Here is a 23753-nt window from a genome sequence, read left to right as displayed (position 1 = left end):
TTTCGTCCAAATCGAAAGATATATAGGGACATTGGTTGACCATTTACCTGAAATCGGAATAAAAAATATATATGGGAGCTATATCTAAATCTGAACCGATTTTTCCCAATTTCAATAGGGTTCGTCCTTGGGCTAAATAAATGAGCTGTGCCAAATTTCATCCAATTTGAATCAAAAATGCGACCTGTACTTTGTTTACAATTTAACATGGACGGACAGACGGACGGACAGACGAAAGGACGTACCTCATAAATCGACGCAGAAAGTGATTCTATGCAAAAAGGAACCATGGGTCTACTCGATTCCTTTTGCCTGTTACAAACGTATGCACAAAGACTTAATACCCTGTACCACAGTGTGCTGAAGGGTATAAAAAGGGTGATATATGAGGACTACCACAAAAAGTTGGCAAATATTAATAAGTTTTGGAAGGGAGATTTGTTACCATATGCGACTACAAAATACCAAACTGCAGCAAATACGGTTGAAAAACGCACTCAAGAACCCCAAAATACCGAAAATTGGGGGGGGACCCTTATATGGGGGCTATACGAAAAAAATTGGGCCTAAATTCATAATATTTTGCGGAGAGATGTGTTACCTATTAAGAACTCAATATACTAAATTACAGCCAATTCGGCGAAAAAAATACGATCAAAACCCCCTAAAATACTGAAAATTAGGAGGTACCTTTATATGGGGGGTACCAGAAAAAGTGTACCGATATTTATAATTTTTAATGCAGATATTTGATACCGAAAAAGAACCCAATGTAGAAAATTCCAGCGAATTCGGTTAAAAAACACGCTCAAGAACCCCAAAATACCGAAAATTGGGGGTCTCCTTATATGGGAGCTATGCCTAAACGTAGCCGATAAAGAGTTACAACCGGAAAAACAAAATTGATATACCCTCCATACTATGGTGGAGGGTATAAAAAATACCTATAATATATCTCGATGGAAACTTTTATATTGTGGCTATGCCGTGGTAAATTGCGGCCAGTGGAGAATATTGAGATTTCAGTTATATGACGTGGACCGACAAATCCAATTTTCAATACCAAACATCCTACGAGTAATTGCAATAAATGAACAAAAAATTAAATCTCTATCACAATGATTTCAACGGGCAGACTGACATGATTTATTCGATATAGAATTGTATTCCGATTTTCGGTGAATATTTCGAAGTGTTACAATCGGAATAATACATTTAATATACACGCCATCTAATGCTTGAGAGTTAAAAAATCCACGCTTATAGCTTTCGGAATGTATATATGCCATTCTGCTCCTTGGCTGTATCACGCCTGTTGTATTGATTACCTGCTGTTTCTCTACGAGTATTACTTACATCGATGTTTTCATTTTACTCATTTTGCCTATTCCCCTTCATACACCTAAAAGCACTTTAAGGATTACCAACTACGATACAACTACACACCCACACACATGTGTCTATATAAGTGTGCCTGTGTTTCTTGGACATTTCAACTCCCGCTGTTGGCATTCCTGCTGTCAATTGTGATGAACTTATTCTCCAGAAGAAAACAAAAAACCAAATCGAATAAAAGAAATGAAAACAAAAATAATAACACCCTTGAGATAATATCAAATGTTCTGGAGCGATGTTTTTTTTGTAACTGTTGTGCTGTTGTTATTCTGTTTACACAGCACTTTTTCGGTAATAATGCTGGGAAATCCCTTTACTTCTTCATATCTCTCTCACGGCAGTTGTGTTATTGTGCTATATACAAAACAAAAATTATTGGCATGAAAATAAATAAATCTTATTATTTAGTAAGTGATATATAAACTGGATTTTGTTCTAAGTTTTTTTTTTTTTCTTTCTTTGGGGAGTGACTATAGATGACCATATCGTGCCGTAAAATATGATTTCCTCGCATTTGGACGGAGAAAATAATGTAATGTAAGGTAATAATTGCAAACTTCAAAATTCCCCAATTATTTTTTCAAAAATCAAAACTTTGGATGGTCCTTTAAAAAAAATCTACACTTTTGCTAAAAAAAATATTTAAAACCAGTGAGCGGAGCAGTATAGTCGGACGGAGCCGACCATACGATACCCTACACAACTACCACGGAACACAAATTTTCTGCGGATGTTTATTCCGAGCCTGGGCAATATTTCGTGATATTTGCACCCTCTTGCCCGATTTGAGGTAAACAGCTCCTCTTCCTCACACTGACATATTTTCCGAATATTACGAGTATTCAGTACAGCTAATGTCCAGATTCCCTTCACCGTGGGTTGTGTTGTGATGTTCGGCTTTCATTTGTGGTCTATAGATCGACTCGAAAATAACACAAAAAATTAAGTTTTCGGTCCACTTCATTTCAAAATTATTATCTGATCATCAAGGAAAATTATAGGCGTTGTCCTTGACCATAACTGGAACCTCATGAAACATTTCAAAGCGATCAGCGCTATAGTTCCGCTCTCTAGAGTGATAATGGGTTACTAAATAATATACGAATACGGAGATACCTGTAAATATTAAGGTGTAACTCCCACATCCGAGCACATACAACAATATACTTGGTATTAATATAAAGGTCAACCACTCCTCTTGGATATAATATCAACTTCTCGGGTCTATGTCCTTCAGGGGTAAATATATACGCTATAGAATACAAATGTTGTCATTTTTCACACAAAAGTCAGGGTCCATTTGAACCGCTAAATATTGACCGATCTACATCAAAACAGACATGCTTATTCTTTGGCCCGATCCCCTTCTCCATGCAAAATTTCACGATGTTCGGGACACTATTGCGGCCTCTGGAGCGACCAGAAAAACGGACAACAATTTAGTATTTGGTCCATTTCATCCCCTAAATATTAACCGATCTTTCCCAAAAACAATAGGGGTCTTCATTGGCCAGAACCCATCCTACATGCAAAACTTCGTGAAGATTGGTCTATAACTGTGGTCTGTATCGTGTTTACAAATTATAATGGACAGACGGGACAAATGGACAAATTATAATCAGGGATGGTCCGTATGACGAATTTTTAGGTTTTCCACCGTCAAAAAGGTGTAAACGTCGAAAACGTCATATACCTGTATAAAATGTAATAAATGTAGTAAACGTCGTTTATTTCAATATTATCAGCATATAAAGTTATTTTCAAGAATATATATTATTTTTACATATATCTGACTATTCCTTGCTAGAACTGATAAAAATTTCTAAATTTTTTTGAGAAGAAAATTTTCAAATTTTTTATGGATTTGAGTAAAGCATGCGTAATTTCCAAATTGATTAAAGGAAATAGCTATTTTGTCAAAAACCTAATGGATTTGGGTAGGTTTTCGACGTTTCTGACGTATGTATTATACGTCGGAAATGTATGTCATTTACGTCACTGTTTCTGACAGACCATCTCTGATTATAATAGACAGAACGTCATAGAATCTTTGGAGGACCATTGAGATGGAATCGGGCGAAATTAAATGTGCTATCTAGATAGATATTTCAACCAATTGAGATCAATGAAAGATTGCATGTCAAACGGACAAACTTGGATTCTTTGGTGTACCATTTGTATGAAATCGAGTCAAATTATGTATGGGAGCTATATATAAACACATGGACCATTTGTTTTTTCAATCACAATATTCAATTTAATACCCTCTGCCAAATTTCGTGTAACCACCATTTACTTAAAATATCAAAATCTGAACCGATTTTAACAACACTTCGCAGATATCATGATTCAGTACTCTGTGCAAAATTGTGTGCCAATCGGACAAATATTGGGAGTTTGGTGTATCATTCACCAAAAATCGGATAAAAATATATATGGGAGCTATATCTAAGTCTGACCCGATTTTAACAAATTTTCGCAGACATCAGTCTGGACCTATGTCATAAATCTGTGCAAAATTTTGTGCCAATCGCACAAATATTGGGAGTTTGGTGCATCATTTACATAAAATCGGACGAAACTATATATGGGAGCTATATCTAAATCTGAACTGATTTTAACAAAACTTCGCAGACATCAATCTGAACATGATTCAGTACTCTGTGCAAAATTGTGTGCCAATCGGACAAATATTGGGAGTTTGGTGCATTATTCACATAAAATCGGACAAAACTATATATGGGAGCTATATCTAAATCTTAACCGATTTTAACAAAACTTCGCACACATAAGCATGGACCTGATTCAGTGCGCTGTACAAAATTTAGTCCCAATCGGACAAATATTGGGAGTTTGGTGTATCATTCACCAAAAATCGGATAAAAAATATATATGGAAGCTATATCTAAATCTGAACTGATTTTAACAAATTTTCGCAGACATCAGTCTGGACTTAATTCATAACTCTGTGCAAAATTTTGTGCCAATCGGACAAATATTGTGAGTTTGGTGTATCATTCACCAAAAATCGGATAAAAATATATATGGGAGCTATATCTAAATATGAACCGATTTTAACAAAACTTCGCAGACATCAGTCTGGAGCTAATGCAGTACTCTGTACAAAATTTTGTGCCAATCGGACAAATATTGGGAGTTTGGTGCATTATTAACATAAAATCGGACGACTGTAATTATGGGAGCTATATCTAAATCTGAACCGATTTTAACAAAACTTCGCAGACATCAGTCTGGACCTAAATCAGAACTCTGTGCAAAAATTTGCCCCAATCGGACAAATATTGGGAGTTTGGTGCATTATTAACATAAAATCGGACGACTGTAATTATGGGAGCTATATCTAAATCTGAACCGATTTTAACAAAACTTCGCAGACATCAGTCTGGACCTAAATCAGAACTCTGTGCAAAAATTTGCCCCAATCGGACAAATATTGGGAGTTTGGTGCATCATTTACATAAAATCGGACAAAACTATATATGGGAGCTATATCTATATCAGAACCGATTTTTCCCAATTTCAATAGGGTTCGTCCTTGGGCCAATTAAGTGAACTGTGCCAAATTTCATCCTGATTGAATCATAAATGTGACCTGTACTTTGTTAACAAAAATGCATGGGCGGACGGACAAACGGACGGATAGTCGGACGGACAGACGGACATGCGTAAATCAACTCAAAAAGTGATTCTATGCATATTCTCCAAAGGAAACATGGGTCTATCTCGATTCCTTTTGCCTGTTACAAACATATGCACAAATACATAATACCCTGTACCACAGTGTGGTGAAGGGTATAAAAATCGTCGGTTTGGATGGTCGTTGACAAAAAAATCCGTTAAAAAATTCACGATTTAGATGTTCCTTAAAATATTTTATATAAAATTCACGCTTTTAAAAAAATCACTCACTTTGTATAAAAATATTATTTAAATATACATATTTATTTATTTTTTTACATATCCCTATAAAAATCCTATCAATCGTATGGTCACTGTCTACCATTTGACAGCTCACGTAGATTTTTTGATGTTACCCATGGGGGGTGTCGGAGAGCTTAAATCATACATTGTCCATAAGAAATTGACCCATATGTAGGCACTCATCTCCGACCTCTCTCTCCCACAAACAATACCATTTTTACTTGACTGTCTGTCAAAATCATTTATCACTCTCTGATGAGTAGAATATTTAACTAGAGAATTACTTAAATGTAGCAAAACACAGCATGAACCAGACAACACCATCAAGAACAGACACACGCACACACATCTCTCTCTGGCTAGTTATTAAATAAATAAATTTTGAAAAAAAAATAAATAAATAAAATGTTATGCAGAAAAGGCCATGGTTAATGTCAGTGTCAAGTTCATTTAAATGCAAACATAAAAACAATAAAAATAAATAAAATGTCTAATTTATGTATAAACTTTGAATAGAGTATTGTGAGATGTGGCCTTTAGAACCCCCCAAAAAATAATATTAAAAAAATCCACATCTTTAGATATCCCAAAAAAAAAGTAGTAAAGTAGTAGTAGATATCCCAGTTACGAAAGTAGTAAAGTCGGATGGGGCCGTCTATATGATACCCTACACCACTTTGGATATATTCAACAGATGAATCCTAACAGACGTCTATAAACATGTCATTTTGCAACCTATACTACATTTTTCATTTGGTCAGATATAGAGTTGCTTCTTAAAATGGGACAAAACTATGTAAATCGATTTAAAGCAAAAATCAATTGGACACCCGTTGATTATTTGGGTACATTATTCTGTGCATATTTCATTCCGCTGTGCCAAATTTCGAGCAAATCGAAAGATATATAGGACCTTTGTTGCACCATTTACCTCAATTCGGGCGAAAATATAAATGGGAGCTATATCTACATCTGAACCTATTTTCAGGAAACTTAGCACAAATCATTCTAGACCTAATTTATTACGCTTTGCCAAATTTTGTGAAAATCGAAAGATATATAGGAACTTTGGTACACCATTTACCTTAAATCGGACGAAAATATATCTGGGAGCTATATCTAAATCTGAACCGATTTTCAAGAAATTTGACACACATCGTTCTAGACTTAATTGTGTACGCTATGCCAAATTTCGTGCTAATGGAAAGATATATATTGACTTTGGTACACCATTTACATTAAATCGTACGAAAATATATGTGGGAGCTATATCTAAATCTGAACCGATTTTCTTTAATTTCAATAGAGTTCGTCTGCCAAATTTCATCCAATTCGGATCGTAAATGCGAGCTGTAATTTGTTTACAATTTAACATGGAGAGACAGTCCGGACATCATAAGTGTCCATGTGTCTATCTCGTTTCCTTTTGCCTGTTACAAACATATGCACAAAAACATAATACCCTGTACCACAGTGTGGTGAAGGGTATAAAAATCCACGCTTTGAAAGTCCTTGAAAATATATTATTTAACCAGTGAGCGGAGCAGTATAGTCGGACGGGGCCGACCATATGATACCCTACACAACTACCACGAAAAGCACTCTTTCGGCGGTTCTATATTCTGAGCATGGGCAATATTTCGTGATATTTGCACCCTTTTTACCGATTATAGATCAACAACTCCTCTTTCTAAGTCTTGCATATTTTCCAAAATGTTTTTTCTTGAAGTGAATTTTTACGCCATACAATAAAAAAATGGTCACTTTAGGTTTTGGTTGATTTGACCCTCGGAAAATTGACCGATCATCATCTAAACATCCGCTCTAAGTATTTGGTCAGATCTCCTTCACCTTGTAAAATAAGTGATGTTCTGTATATAATAATTGCCTATAGAGCGACTAGAAAATCTAACAAAATTAAAGATTTCGGTTCATTGCACCCCCTGAATGAAATCTCAACTTCACCGAAAACTATATGCGTAATCCTTGACCATAATCGGAACTAAATGTACAATTTCGAAGCGATCAGCGCGGCATTTCCGTCCTCTAATGGAGTAATAGTAATTATATGCGCATAGTCATCTTTACTTAAGGGGACCCCCCCCCATTCACGGGGTCAAAATTTTTTTTGATTTAATTTGAATCTGCACTAATTCAAGAATGTCCCTACAAAATTTCAAGTGAAAATCTCAAGAACTGTTGTAGATATAGCCGATTTATTGTGTCAGCGTCAAGTGACGGCTAAAGGGCTTCTCAAACTTTAAACGCGTTTTTCTCTTTTGCGAATGGCAGGCACGATAACTCAAAAACTAATAACCCAATCGATTCCAAATTTTTACACGTTTCTCTGTGAGTGTATAGCTATCGTATGAACTAGGATAAAGTCAATCGGTGAAGATCTTCCTTATTTTTTAATTTAGTTTGTGGTCAAAAATCGGCGATTTTCCAAAAATATTTTTTCAAAGGTCCGCCATTTTGTTAATTTTAAAGCGAAGTCAATAATCCTAGTTCATACGAGAGCCAGACATGTACTCTTTCTAATACCGTTGGAATTTTCGGATTCCGATGTTGCAGTGAGGAGTTATCATGCCCTCCATCAAAAATAAGGACTTTTCTTTAATAACAAAAAACAACAACAAAAATTTTTTGTAAATTATTTTCCTTTTCTTTTAAATCTTCAAATATATATGTGCAAAGTTACAAACCTTAACAACCATTGGTATTGATATACCAGCCCATTGAAAATCTTGAAAAATTAAAATCTAGAATGGGGGGGTTCCCTTAATAACGTATAACTCCCGCATCGGAATACATATATCCATATAATTGGTATCAATTTGAAGGTCACCAACTCATCTTGGACATACTATCAACCTATCGAGTATATGTCCTTCAGGAGCAAGTATATACGCCCCAAAATAAAATTTTTGTAATTTTTCACAACTGCGGCCTCTGGAGCGACCAAAAAACCGATAAAATATTAGTATTTGGTCCATTTCATCCCCTAAATATTAACCGATCTTTATCAAAAACAATAGGGGTCTTCATTAGCCAGAACCCATCCTACATGCAAAATTTTGTGAAGATTGGTATATAACTGTGGTCTGTATCGTGTTTACAAATTATAATGTACAGACGGACGTACGGCCGGACGGACTCACATGTCTAGATCGACTCAGCTAGTCGAGATATGACGATCGGTATACTTAAAGGTGGGTCTAGGACCAATATTTCGCGGCGTTACAAACTTTTGGTTGTGTAGGGTATAAAAATACGCATCTATAGAAAAAATATATTTTTTTAATTCCATCCCGTGGCCGGTACTTGAAAACGCCTAGAGTCCTTGAAAAAATATTCTTTAAAAAATCTAAAAAAATCTAACTATTATGTAATAAAATCCACGCTTTGGCGGGTCCTTGAAAAAATAACTTTTAAAAAATACACATTTTGGCAGGTCCTTGAAAAAGTACTTTTTATCAAATCCACGTTATATTTTCTTAAATAATAATAAAAAATAATCGCTCATATAATCCTTAAAAAATATAGTTTTTTTTTTAATCCACTATTATAAAGGCTCTTAAAATATAAATAAAAAAATGACACTTATTTAGTCCTTAAAAGTAACATTGAAAATATCAACGCTAATATAGTCCTTAAAATTAATATTAAACCAGTAAGGAAAGTAGTAAAGTCGGACGGGGCCGACTATATGATACCCTTCACCACTATGGGTATATTAAACATGACTATTAACATGAAATTGGATGAAATAAAATATGTGATATTTATCTAAATGTGAATCTACCTAGATCTATCCATAAAGTATGTAATTCGACTTCAAACAAATATAAATAGGTCGTCCGTTGGGCTATGTCTGTATTTCTAGAAAACGCAATTACGTAATTCTATACTCAATTTTGTACGTTGTGCAAAATTTGATGTCAATCTGATTAACATGAGGAGTTTGCTGCCCAATTTACTTGAAATCGGTCGGAAATATATATGGAAGCTCTATCCAAATATTAAGCGATTTCAAACAAACTTGTCACAGGTTAGGTTATACTAATTTCAGAAAGTTTTGTTCCTATCAGCCTATTGGTTCCTTGGTGCGTCAATTACTTAAAATCAATCTATAATAAAAGGGAGCTATATCTAAATCTGGACCGATTTTCACGAAACAAGGCAGACATAACTCTAGGCTCAATTAGTACGTTATGCCAAATTTCATGCAAATCGAAAGCTATATAGCGACTTTGGTGCACCATTTACATGAAATCGGACGAAACTATATATGGGGCCTATATCTAAATCTGGACCAATTTTCTCGAAACTTGGCAGACATCACTCTAGGCTCAATTCAGTACGTTATGCCAAATTTCATGCAAATCGAAGGATATATAGGGACTTTGGTGCACCATTTACATAAAATCGGACGAAACTATATATGGGAGCTATGTCTAAATCAGGACCGATTTTCTCGAAACTTGGCAGACATCATTCTAGGCTGAATTCAGTACGTTATGCCAAATTTCGTGTAAATCGAAGGATACATAGGGTCTTTGGTGCACCATTTGCATAAAATCGGACGAAACTATATATAGGAGCTATATCTAAATCAGGACCGATTTTCACGAAACTTGGCAGACATCATTCTAGGCTCAATTTAGTACGTTATGCCAAATTTTGTGCAAATCGAAGGATATATAGGGACTTTGGTGCACCATTTACCTGAAATCGGACGAAACTATATATAGGAGCTATATCTAAATCTTGACCGATTTTCACGAAACTTGGCAGACATCATTCTAGGGTCAATTATGTACGTTATGCCAAATTTCGTGCAAATCGAAAGATATATAGGGACTTTGGGGCACCATTTACATGAAATCGGACGAAACTATATATGGGAGCTATATCTAAATCTGGACCGATTTTCTCGAAACTTGGCAGACATCACTCTAGGCTTAATTCATTACGTTATGCCAAATTTCGTGCAAATCGAAAGATATATAGGGACTTTGGTGCACCATTTACATGAAATCGGACGAAACTATATATGGGAGCTATATCTAAATCTGGACCGATTTTCACGAAACTTGGCAGACATCATTCTAGACCTAAATGATTAGGCTGTACCAAATTTCGTGCAAATCGAAAGATATATAGGGTCCGTTTACATTAAATCGGTTAAATATATATATGGGAGCTATATCTAAATCTGAACCGATTTTTCCCAATTTCAATAGGGTTCGTCCTTGGGCCGAATAAGTGACTTTTGCCAAATTTCATCCAAATCGGATCATAAATGCGACCTGTACTTTGTTTACAATTTAACATCTACAGACGGACGGACAGACGGACAGACGGACGGACAGACGGACGGACGGACGGACGGACGGACATGCATAAATCGACTCAGAAAGTGATTCTATGCATATTCTCAAAAGGAACCATGTGTCTATCTCGTTTCCTTTTGCCTGTTACAAACATATGCACAAAGACATAATACCCTGTACCACAGAGTGGTGAAGGGTATAAAAATCTAGTCCAAATAATATTCAAAAATTCACGCACACCTTTAACATGTAGTATAAAAAAAGCTTTCATTGTGTATCCAATTGGAAAATATTTCCAACTGCAAATCACTTTTACTAATTGTAGCATAAATTTGTTTCAAGTTTTTCCTCCCATTCCTTATCGTTGCTCTAATTTTTATTGAAAGGAGGTTGGCATTGTCTCACCACCACCACAAAAAGCGATAAAAGATAGGGGTGATTTGTTGGGTAAACAAAACTCGTCAAGGGGGAAGTTAAAAACAGGTATACCTGGCCAAGAAAAAGGAAACTGTTAATGAAAACAATATTTAAAGCTTTGTGTTAAATATTAGAATTTTCTTTCCTTACTGCTCAACTTACAAAATAATGAATAGAAATTAATGGAGGGAAAAAGAAATTCCAAATTTTCCGTCTTTGATTTGTGTGTGGGGAGAAATGTCACCAGCAGCAGACCGTACCGGCAATCGCATGACAACGGAAACTACAAATCTTACCATAAGCCAGTCTAGAAAGAAAAGAAAAAACTAAGTTATGTGAAGGTAAAATGTGTGTGAGTGCGGTTCGTTGGTGTGACAAACGCACTTTTTTCCGACACCCCTTCAGAAATTGGTTTCAGGATTTGCAAGAGGACAGCAATAGAAAACCTTTTGACAATTATTACCCTGACAGCTTACAATGTGATGGCGGCTAACTGATAAAGGCCAATGCAGACAGTTAGCGGGAATTTTGTAACAACATAGAAACCTGCGTATGTGTGTGTGTGCATATGTTCGAGTGGCAGTAGCACTGTTGTGGGTAAATGCATGTTTTGGAAGGGGGGAGTTGTATTTCTTTGTGTCATTGAATAACTTAATTGTTACGTTTTGCGTGCTACCCCACAAACTAAGTAAACTTGGCCAGAAGCTATGTTGGCTTAAGTTCATAAATATTGTATTTCAGTTATTTTAATTAATTCTAACCGTATTGAAATATGTATATATTTAGAAATATGTTAGTTGTGTTATTAGATCTATAGGAAGATAAAACCAGTAAGGAATGTCGTAAAGTCGGACGGGGCCGACTATATGATACCCTTCTCCACTATGTGTATATTAAACAGGACCATAAATATGAAATTGGATGAACTAAAATATGTAATACTTATCTAAATGTGAATCGACTAAGATCAATAAGTTTTGTACGATGTGCAAAATTTCATGTCAATCTGAAAAACATGAGGAGTTTAATGCACCATTTACTTAAAATCGGACGAAAATATATATGGAAGCTATATCCAAATATGAACCGATTTCTTGTCACTTGTCACAGGTTAGGTTATACTAATTTCAGTACGTATTGTTCCTATCAGCCATATATTGGTTCCTTGGTGCGTCGATTACTTAAAATCAATCGATAATATATAAGGGAGCTATATCTAAATCTGGAACGATTTTCACGAAACTTGGCAAACGTCACTCTAGGTTCAATTCAGTACGTCATGCCAAATTTCGTGCAAATCGAAAGATATATAGAGACTTTGGTGTACCATTTACCTAAAATCGGACAAAACTATATATGGGAGCTATATCTAAATCTGGACCGATTTTCAGTCCAGTCGTCACTCTAGGCTCAATTCAGTACGTCATGCCAAATTTCATGCAAATCGAAAGATATATAGGGACTTTGGTGCATCATTTACATAAAATCGGACGAAACTATACATGGGAGCTATATCTAAATCTGGACCGATTTTCACGAAACATGGCAGACGTCGCACTAGGCTCAATTCAGTACGTCATGCCAAATTTCGTGCAAATCGAAAGATATATAGGGACATTGGTGCACCATTTACACAAAATCGGACAAATCTATATATGGGAGCTATATCTAAATCTGGACCGATTTTCATGAAACTTGACAGTCGTCACTCTAGGCTCAATTCAGTACGCTACGCCAAATTTAGTGCAAATCGAATGATATATAGGGCCATTGGTGCACCATTTACATAAAATCGGACGAAACTATATATGGGAGTTATATCTAAATCAGAACCGATTTTCCCGAAACTCACCACACATCATTCTAGACTTAATTCAGTACGCTGTGCCAAATTTCGTGCAAATCGAAAGATATTTAAGAACTTTGGTGCACCATTTACATAAAATCGGACGAAACTATATATGGGAGCTATATCTAAATCTGGACCGATTTTCACGAAACATGGTAGACGTCACTCTAGGCTCAATTCATTACGTCATGCCACATTTCGTGCAAATCGAAAGATATATAGGGACTTTGGTGCACCATTTACATAAAATCGGACAAAACTATATATGGGAGCTATATCGAAATCTGGACCGATTTTCACGAAACTTACCACACATCATTCTAGACCTTATTCATTACACCGTGCCAAATTTCGTGCAAATCGAAAGATATATAGGGACTTTGGTACACCATTTACCTTAAATCGGACGAAAATATATATGGGAGCTTTATCTAAATCTGAACCGATTTTTCCCAATTTCAATAGGGTTCGTCCTTGGGCCAAATAAATGATCTGCGTCAAATTTCATCCAATTCGAATCAAAACTGCTACCTGTACTTTGTCTACAATTTAACATGGACAGACGGACATGCATAAATCGTCTCAGAAAGTGATTCTATGCTTATTCTTAAAATGAACCATGGGTCTATCTCGATTCCTTTTGCCTGTTACAAACATATACACAAAGACATAATACCCTGTACCACAGTGTGGTGAAGGGTATAAAAATATATTGATGACATTTTACACCCCATGTTTGTAGCATACCTATGGGGGTCCCCAAACGGCCGATTGGGTCAAGAACGTAGATTGTTTGAACAATATTTTCTAAATCTGCAAATGTAGCTCCATATATTTTTTTTATCAGATTCCATGGTAGTGTACCAAGGACCTCCGAATGAAATGAAAGTTTGCACAGCGCATCAAACTGATAATAAACTAAAGTATACTAAATTTTGCCGAAATCGTTTCTGATTTAGATATAGCTTCCGCAAATAGTTTCGTCCGATTTTCTGTAAACAACAGGTTTCATGCAACAACTGATTTTTAAATAGTTATTATTTTGAACCACCCACTGTCTACTATTCGGTCCTGAATATGAGCCATCATTAGAACGCCTTTCTCCAATTGGTCACAGCAACACCTGTAGGCCATGTTTCATCGACTAACATACGAGAACTATTCTTGCAACGAAGGTAGCAAACAGTAATGCAATCATTAGTGCAAGTTAATACTGCCTGCCAGGAACAGGACATTTGTCCTTGAACACTAATTATGAATGGGACTGGGCATGAAGTGACCGTTGCAGTAATTAGTCGGCCTAGCCAATGCCATGGTCGAGGTTGTTGCTAAATGATGGCCACTTAATAAAGTTAAACAATGTTGCTGCTGTAGAATGTGGTCGAATATAATGAAGCAAACCAGGAATGCATTAGAGAAGACATCAACAGGAATCTGGAAATGGGAATTAATTTAAAAATACTGTTGGAGTTGAACTGTTGAAACTAAGCTAAACATGAAGAAAGGATACTTATCCTTTACATGTATTAGCTTTAAAGGGTGTTTCTTTTGTAATATCTTTAAGGGACATGAAAGCGTGGATTTTTCCAAAAAATATTTATTTATGGTCTATATAAGCGCTGATTTTTCTGAATTTTTAAAATAAAATTTTTTTCAAAACCTGAAAGAGCATGGATTTATTGAATAATAGTTTTCAAGGACCTGCCAATGCGTGCATTTTTAAATAATAATTTTCAAAGGCTTTAAAAAGAATTTTTTAAGGAACTACCAAATTGTTATACCCTACACAATGTTGTTGTCAGCATATTATAGCATTGTGCAGCCCCAAGAGTTTGTAACGCCGCGAAATATTTGTCCTAGACCCACCTTTAAATATACCGATCGTCATATCTGGACTAGCTGAGTTTATCTAGATATGTGTGTCCGTCCGACCGTCTGTCCATTATAATTTGTAAATACGATACCGGCCACAGTTATGGACCAATCTTCACGAATGGGTTCTGGCCTATGAAGACCCCTATTGTTTTTGGTAAAAATCGGTTAATATTTAGGGTGTGAAATGGACCAAAACTTAATTAAACCCTTCCCCACACTGTGGTACAGGGTATTATGTCTTTGTGCATATGTTTGTAACAGGCAAAAATAATCGAGATAGACCCATGGTTCCTTTTGAGAATATGCATAGAATCACTTTCTGAGTCGATTTATGCATGTCCGTCCGTCCGTCTTTCCGTCCATGTATTTTTGTTAACAAAGTACAGGTCGCATTTATGATCCGATTTGGATGAAATTTGGCACAGGTCACTTGATTGGCCCAAGGACGAACCCTATTGAAATTGGGAAAATCGGTTCAGATTTAGATATAGCTCCCATATATATTTTCGTCCGTTTTAAGGTAAATAGTGTACCAAAGTCCCTATATATCTTTCGATTTGCACGAAATTTGGCATAGCGTTATGAATTAGGTCTAGAATGATGTGTGTTAAGTTTCCTGAAAATCGGTCCAGATTTAGATATAGCTCCCATATATAGTTTCGTCCGATTTTATGTAAATGGTGTACCAAAGTCCCTATATATCTTTCGATTTGCACGAAATTTGGCACAGCGTACTGAATTAGGTCTAGAATGATGTGTGTGAAGTTTTCTGAAAATCGGTCCAGATTTAGATATAGCTCCCATATATAGTTTTGTCCGATTTAAGGTAAATAGTATACCAAAGTCCCTATATATCTTTCGATTTGCACGAAATTTGGCACAGCGTACTGAATTAGATCAGAATGATGTGGGTTAAGTTTCCTGAAAATCGGTCCAGATTTAGGTATAGCTCCCATATATATTTTCGTCCGATATATAAATGGTTCATCAAAGACCCCAAGGTAGGCCGATTGACAAAAAATTTGGCACAGCGTACTAAAGTAGATATAACCTAGCTTGAAGCAACCCTATATCTGACCAAATAAAAAATATGGTATAGGTTGCAGAATTACATGTTTATGGATCCATTTTCATGTTAATGGTCCTTCAAAAAATCGACGTCTGTTAGGATTCATCTGTTGAATATACCCACAGTGGTGAAGGGTATCATATAGTCGGCCCCGTCCGACTTTACGACTTTCCTTACTGGTTTTTGTCTGATTTTCTGGTCGTTCCAGAGGCCACAATTATGGCCCAACCATGGCGAATTTTTACATGGAGAAGGTGATCCGGCCAAAGAATAAGCATGCCTGTTTCGATAAAGATCGGTTAATATTCAGCGGGCCAAATGGATCCTTACTTTTGTGTGAAAAATTACAAACTTTGTATTCTATAGCGTATATATTTACCCCTGAAGGACATAGACCCGAGAAGTTGATAATATATCCAAGAGGAGTCGTTGACCTTCAAATTGATACCAATTGTATTGCCGTATGTACTCGGATGTGGGAGTTACACTTAAATATTTACAGGTGCTTACGTATTCAGATATTAATTAGTAACCCATTACCACACTGGAGGGCGGAAATAAGCGCTGATCGCTTTGCAATTTTCCATGAGGATACAGGTATGGTCAAGGACAACGCCTATAATTTTCGAAGATGATCAGATAATAATATTGGGATGAAATGGACCGAAAAGTTTTTTTTTTTGCGTTTTTTTTCGGTTCGATCTATGGGCCACAATTGAAAGCCGAACATTACAACAAAACCCAATGTGAAGGGAACATGGACAAGTAATTAGAAGATATGTACTGAATATTGGTAATAATCAGAAAATATGTGAGGGTAAGGAAGAGGTGCTGTTGACCTCTAATCGGGCAAGAGGGTGCAACTATTGCGAAATATTACCCAGGCCCGGAATAAAAATTCGAGGAGATAGAGTTGTGTGGTAGTTGTGTTGGGCATCGTATGGTCGGCCCCGTCCGCCTATTCTATTATATTTATATTATTGTTAAAAATCTATTAAAATATATAATTTTTGCAAAGACATTCATTTATTAGCCATTTTACAAATATTTAAAAAAAAAATTAATTATTTTTATTCTTTTCCTTCCACAACTTTTCACACATATCAGCCACCTTACGACGTATAATTTTACCCGATGCTGTTTGGGGGAAACTCTCCACAAAATAAACACCACCACGTAAATGTTCAAAATCTTGCATATGATCCACAACATGTTGATAGATTTTCGATTCGGTGATCTCACTATCGGACCTCTTTATAACACAAGCCGCTGGCAAGAAACCATGAACACTGTGAGGAATACCCACGACACAAACATCAGCCACTTGGGGTAATTTACTGATGACAAATTCAATATCCGTCGGCGAAAAGTGAAAATTATTATATTTACGAATATCACATTTACGATCGACCACAAATAATTCACCCTGATCATTGAAATAGCCCACATCTCCTGTATGAATCCAACCATCAGCATCATATTTCTCTTGGGTCGCCGAGGGGTTGCCATAATAACCCGACCAGGGTATTTGTGTACGTACACACAACTCTCCCGTTTCATCGGGACCCAATGTCTTACCATCATCATCGATTATTTTCACTTCAACATTTGGTAGTAAATAACCCACAGAATTATTGGGCGAACTTTTTCCCATTGAGACGCCACTACTTTCACTGCATCCATAGGCAACCAAACATTCAACATTTTTGGCATATTTACGATATTTTTCTGTTAGAGAATATGAAACGGCACTGCCTCCAATGATAGAGGCAACAAGACTTGACAAATCGGTGGTCGTAATTTTATCTGATGAAATAACCATGGCAATCTGGGATGGTGGCCCAATGGTTATGTTGACTTTGTAACGCTGCACAATGTCTAAAAAATCATCTACATTAAAGGGATCGGAGGAGATTATACGCTTAGCACCGCCAATTGTACCATGCACCAATGCCACAATACCAGACATCCAGTAAAGAGTGCTGAAACAAAGGAGATTCGTGTCCTTGAAGGCGTCCCTGAAAAGAGAAGAAATGGAATTTTGAAGAGGCATTTTGAGGGTAGCTTAATACGGGGTTGCAATAGATAAGAGGCTTTCTGGAAGTGATTTATGGATTGAGGTCACGTATAGTCTCTTTTGTGGATAGAATATTGATTGGATCTCTGTGTCAGTCCTTCAATAGAGAGGCGATCTTTTAAGTGTCTAGTTAGAATACTTTTAAGAGGCTTTCTGTAGATGCTAATCCTTTAGATTTGCTGTAGATAGAAGTCCGTCAGAAGGTTTTTAGGGTGTTTTCTCATTGATGGAAGTGTTTCATGATATGTTAGAAGCTTTTCTGACTGAAGACCTTTGTAAAGACTCCTGTATAGGGAAGTCCTTCAGTAGAATTTTCTATAGATTGAAAACCCTTAAAATGTTGCTTAAAGATGAAAGTGATTTAGGAGACGTTCCACAGATTTAGGACCTTGGAGAGATTTTCAATAGAAAGAGGACGTTGAAGAGGTTTGGTGTACAAGGAAGTATTTTATGAAACTATTATAAGGACTTCTACCGATAATAGTTCTTGAGAACGTTTTTCCTATTCAAGACCTTTAAGAGGGTTTTTTCTACAAATTGAAGTTCTTTAGGAGCCTTTATGATGTTTTTACTATAAGGAAATCTCTTGGCATCTCTTCTATATACTATATAAGATCTTCTTCGGAAGGTTTTCTTATAGATTGAATTCATTTAGTAGGTTTCCTACGGATGGAAGTTCTTGAAAGGGTATTATACAGATTGAAGACCCTTAGACGATTTTCTATATGTGGAAGTTCTTCTGAAGAATAACAAACTTTCTAAAGTCTTCTATAAATAGAAGCCTTTCAGAAAGATTTTTAAAGATTTAAATCCTTTAGGAGGTCTTCTATAGGTCATCTATAAATATTGGACCTCAATGACAATTTCTGCAGCTAATAGACGCTTAAGAGGTTTTTTGTGCGAAAGTACTTAGCCGTTAATTTGGATGTGGTGTGGATTTTTAAAAATAATATTTTTTCAAGGGTCATACGAAGCTTGAATTCTGATTTTTTAAGGAACGGATTTTTTAAGAAAAGTTCCTTAAAAAAACTATTTTCTTGGCAAAAAAATCCTTTAGACATTTACTCCTATTTTCTAATAGTCCTTGCCAAAAAACACTTTAAAAACTCCACGCCTTTTTTCTAATAGTCCCTGATAATAAAAATCCTTTATAAAATTCACAGTCCTTGACAAAAAACTCCACGCCTATTTTTTAATAGTCCCTGACAATAAAAATCCTTTAAAAAATTCACAGACCTCGACACAAAAACTCCACGCCTATTTTCTAACAGTCCTTGAAAAAATCGTTTAAACAATTCACAGTCCTTGACAAAAAAACTCCACGCCTATTTTCTAATAGACCTTGAAAAAATCCTTTAAACAATTCACAGTCCTTGACAAAAAAATTCCACGCCTATTTTCTAATAGTCCCTGACAATAAAAATCCTTTAAAAAATCCACGCCTATTTTCTAATAGTCCCTGACAATAAAAATCCTTTAAAAAATCCACGCCTATTTTCAAATAGTCCCTGACAATAAAAATCCTTTAAAAAATCCACGCCTATTTTCAAATAGTCCCTGACAATAAAAATCCTTTAAAAAATCCACGCCTATTTTCAAATAGTCCCTGACAATAAAAATCCTTTAAAAAATCCACGCCTATTTTCAAATAGTCCCTGACAATAAAAATCCTTTAAAAAATCCACGCCTATTTTCAAATAGTCCCTGACAATAAAAATCCTTTAAAAAATCCACGCCTATTTTCAAATAGTCCCTGACAATAAAAATCCTTTAAAAAATCCACGCCTATTTTCTAATAGTCCCTGACAATAAAAATCCTTTAAAAAATCCACGCCTATTTTCTAATAGTCCCTGACAATAAAAATCCTTTAAAAAATCCACGCCTATTTTCAAATAGTCCCTGACAATAAAAATCCTTTAAAAAATACACGCCTATTTTCAAATAGTCCCTGACAATAAAAATCCTTTAAAAAATCCACGCCTATTTTTTAGTAGTGACAAAAAATGCAAATTCGCGCCTAAAAAATCATTTAAAAATCCACGCCTATTGCTGTAATAGTTATTGATAACAAATCCTTTAAGAATCCACGCCTACTTTTTAATAGTCTTTGACAAAAAATCGTTTAAAACCCCACGTCTATTGCTGTAATAGTCCTTGACTAACAAATTTATTTTTTAAATATTTTTGTTATGCCATAGAAAATGGATTTTTTTATTAAATATTTGTTTAAAAACCCTTTAGAGCTTCAATTTTGTTGTAAATTTTTTATAAGCAAATATGTACTTACAAAGAAAAAGAATTCCAAACAATTGTGGCATGTGAAACACAAACACCTTTGGGCAATCCCGTCGTACCCGAGGTGCAAACAATAAATGCAGTCTGATCAAGGCCATCTTTCAAAGCCGGTACTCTAGAAAAAAAAATAAAATAGACTACCCAAGCATACCCAAATTTTAATATAACCACACTCACTTATAATCATATGGATCAATATTATCTCCCACAAAAAATTCCATAATGCTGGGAGCTCCATCCAAATGTTTACTGATGGTATAGATTTCGGTTGCCTTCAAACCGCATTCATCTAAAGCCTCACGAACCTTCTCATACAATTGGCCATCGCAGAACATCATACGTGGTTTGGTCAGTGAATAGACATGTTTGATGCCATCCTTATCAAAACTGGGATCCAAAGTGCTGATACACAGTCCCGATGCCAAGGCACCAAACACCAAAGGAGCCATGTAATCAGTATTGCCAGCACACAAACCAATTATATCACCTTGATGCAGCTGGAGTTTCTCAAAGCGCTTGGCCACCTGGATGGTATGTTTAGCAATTTCCAGATTTGTCATCTCATTGCCACTTTGATAACAGACCTTTAGGGCAATTTCATTTTTTTTAATATCATTATGTTAATATTAAAATATAATTAAAATTAGTAATATATTCTCTCTTATATTCTCCCTTCTCTCTTATTCTCTTTTAGATTTTTTAAAAATTGTTGCCCTGTTACCAGCTCATTTAAATTCGTCAAAATGTTAAATTAAAAATGTCATTCCCTTATCATAGTACCCATGTATATATATATATACATATAAAATAACTATTATTTTTTCGTTGACCTTGACTACAAATCTTGTTAGTTAGCTACGACCCATAACAGGTTCGGTAGCTTTTATCGCTTTGCCAGGTGCTTAAATTTTAACGAATTAATTGTATATCAAAAAAAAATAAACAATTTCATTATAATTGTTGTTTAAAAAAATACCTGAGCAATTTGTTTCGGTTTCTCCAGCATTTTCCTAAGGGCCACAGCTGCAATTGAATCCTCTGGTCCATAGGCCATTCCAATGTTTTCCCCACTCCATATATTGGTGTTTGGATTGTAGTTAGTTTTTTGTTTTGCCATCTTTGCCGACGAACGATGCGAATGTTATGCTTGTCAAAACCACTATTAAAATTAAAAGTTTTCTGACAGTTGTTTTTATTCTCGTCATGCGATGCAGCTGTATACATAATTATACTCTAAACCATATGGAGGGAGGGTATGCTGAATTTATCATATCTTTTGCAACATTTCGAAATATAAATAATAAAATTCTATATCGAATTTGCCATGTCACTCTGTGTGTCTGTTGACCTTTGCGATAAAGATCGCAACATTTGAGATAGAGCTACTTCTAAGATATGTGATATTGATAATGGAGATTTATCGCTTTATAGACTCGCCGTTTTTATACCCTTCACCACACTGTGGTACAGGGTATTGTCTTTGTGCATATGTTTGTAACGGGCAAAAATAATCGAGATAGACCCATGGTTCCTTTTGAGAATATGCATAGAATCACTTTCTAAGTCGATTTATGCATGTCCGTCCGTCCGTCTGTCTGTCCATGTTAAATTGTAAACAAAGTACAGGTCGCATTTATGATCCGAATTGGATGAAATTTGGCACAGGTCACTTATTCGGCCCAAGGACGAACCCTATTGAAATTGGGAAAAAATCGGTTCAGATTTAGATATAGCTCCCATATATATATTTAACCGATTTAATGTAAACGGTCCCTATATATCTTTCGATTTGCACGACATTTGGTACAGCCTAATCATTTAGGTCTAGAATGATGTCTGCCAAGTTTCGTGAAAATCGGCCCAGATTTAGATATAGCTCCCATATATAGTTTCGTCCGATTTCATGTAAATGGTGCCCCAAAGTCCCTGTATATCTTTTGATTTGCACGAAATTTGGCATAACGTACTGAATTAAGCCTAGAGTGATGTCTGCCAAGTTTCGAGAAAATCGGTCCACATTTAGATATAGCTCCCATATATAGTTTCGTCCGATTTCATGTAAATGGTGCCCTAAAGTCACTATATATCTTTCGATTTGCACGAAATTTGGTATAACGTACTGAATTGAGCCTAGAATGATGTCTGCCAAGTTTCGAGAAAATCGGTCCAGATATAGATATAGCTCCCATATATAGTTTCGTCCGATTACATGTTAATGGTGCACCAAAGTCCCTATATATCTTTTGATTTGCACGAAATTTAATACAGCCTAATCATTTAGGTCTAGAAGAATGTCTGCCAAGTTTCGTGAAAATCGGTCCAGATTTAGATATAGCTCCCATATATAGTTTCGTCCGATTTCATGTAAATGGTGCACCAAACTCCCTATATATCCTTCGATTTGCACGAAATTTGGCATAACGTAGTTAATTGAGTCTAGAATGATGTCTGCCAAGTTTCGTGAAAATCGGTCCAGATTTGGATATAGCTCCCATATATAGTTTCGTCCGATTTCATGTAAATGGTGCCCCAAACTCCCTATATATCATTGGATTTGCACGAAATTTGGCATAACGTAGTTAACGTAGAATGATGTAGAATGATGTTTGCCAAGTTTCGTGAAAATAGGTCAAGATTTACATATACCTCCCATATATAGTTTCGTCCGATTTCATGTAAATGGTGCACCAAAGCCCCTATATATCCTTCGATTTCCACGAAAGTTGGCATAACGTACTGAATTGAGCCTAGAGTGATGTCTGCCAAGTTTCGAGAAAATCAGTCCAGATTTCTATATAGCTCCCACATATAGTTTCGTCCGATTTCATGTAAATGGTGCACCAAAGCCCCTATATATCTTTCGTTTTGCACAAAATTTGGCATAACGTACTGAATTGCGTTGTTTCGTGAAAATCGGTCCAGATTTAGATATAGCTCTCTTTTATTATAGATTGATTTTAAGTAATTGACGCACCAAGGAACCAATAGGAACAAAACGTTCTGAAATTAGTATAACCTATCCTGTGACAAGTTTGTTTGAAATCGCTTAATATTTGGATAGAGCTTCCATATATATTTTGGCCCGATTTCAAGTAAATTGGGCATCAAACTTCCCATGTTAGTCAGTTTGACATCAAATTTTGCACAACGTACAAAATTGAGCATAGAATTATGTAGTTGCGTTTTCTAGAAGTACAGACATAGCCCAACGGATGACCCATTTATATTTGTTTGAAGTCGATTTACATACTTTATGGATAGATCTACGTAGATTCACATTTAGATAAATATCACATATTTTATTTCATCCAATTTCATGCTAATAGTCCTGTTTAATATACCCATAGTGGTGAAGGGTATCATATAGTCGGCCCCGTCCGACTTTACTACTTTCCTTACTGGTTTATTTTCGGTATTTATCGAAAAAATTTAATCTTTAAATTCTCTTGTAGTGGTGGGTATAAACGTTTCGTCTCGACTCAATATGCCTCTAATTA

At 35.7% G+C, this 23753-nt stretch overlaps 1 protein-coding gene across 1 annotated transcript; it reads right to left on the bottom strand.

Moving 5' to 3' along the window:
• Positions 1 to 16943: 16943 nt before the first annotated feature.
• On the bottom strand, positions 16944 to 21373 carry LOC133329548 (probable 4-coumarate--CoA ligase 1). The gene is made up of 4 exons (XM_061538023.1): positions 21233 to 21373; positions 20434 to 20840; positions 20249 to 20371; positions 16944 to 17901 (listed from the first exon to the last, which is right to left on the bottom strand). The coding sequence occupies exons 1-4, from the start codon at positions 21371 to 21373 to the stop codon at positions 16944 to 16946; spliced, it is 1629 nt and encodes a 542-aa protein (XP_061394007.1).
• Between the last annotated feature and the right edge of the window lie 2380 nt (positions 21374 to 23753).

Source organism: Musca vetustissima, unplaced genomic scaffold (genome assembly GCF_032173495.1).
Source record: "Musca vetustissima isolate MV318-11 ecotype Yass unplaced genomic scaffold, APGP_CSIRO_Mvet_v1 utg32399, whole genome shotgun sequence".
Classification (NCBI taxonomy): Eukaryota; Metazoa; Arthropoda; class Insecta; order Diptera; family Muscidae; genus Musca; species Musca vetustissima.
Note: the sequence above shows the minus strand (reverse complement) of the source record. Positions and strands in the feature narration are given on the sequence as shown.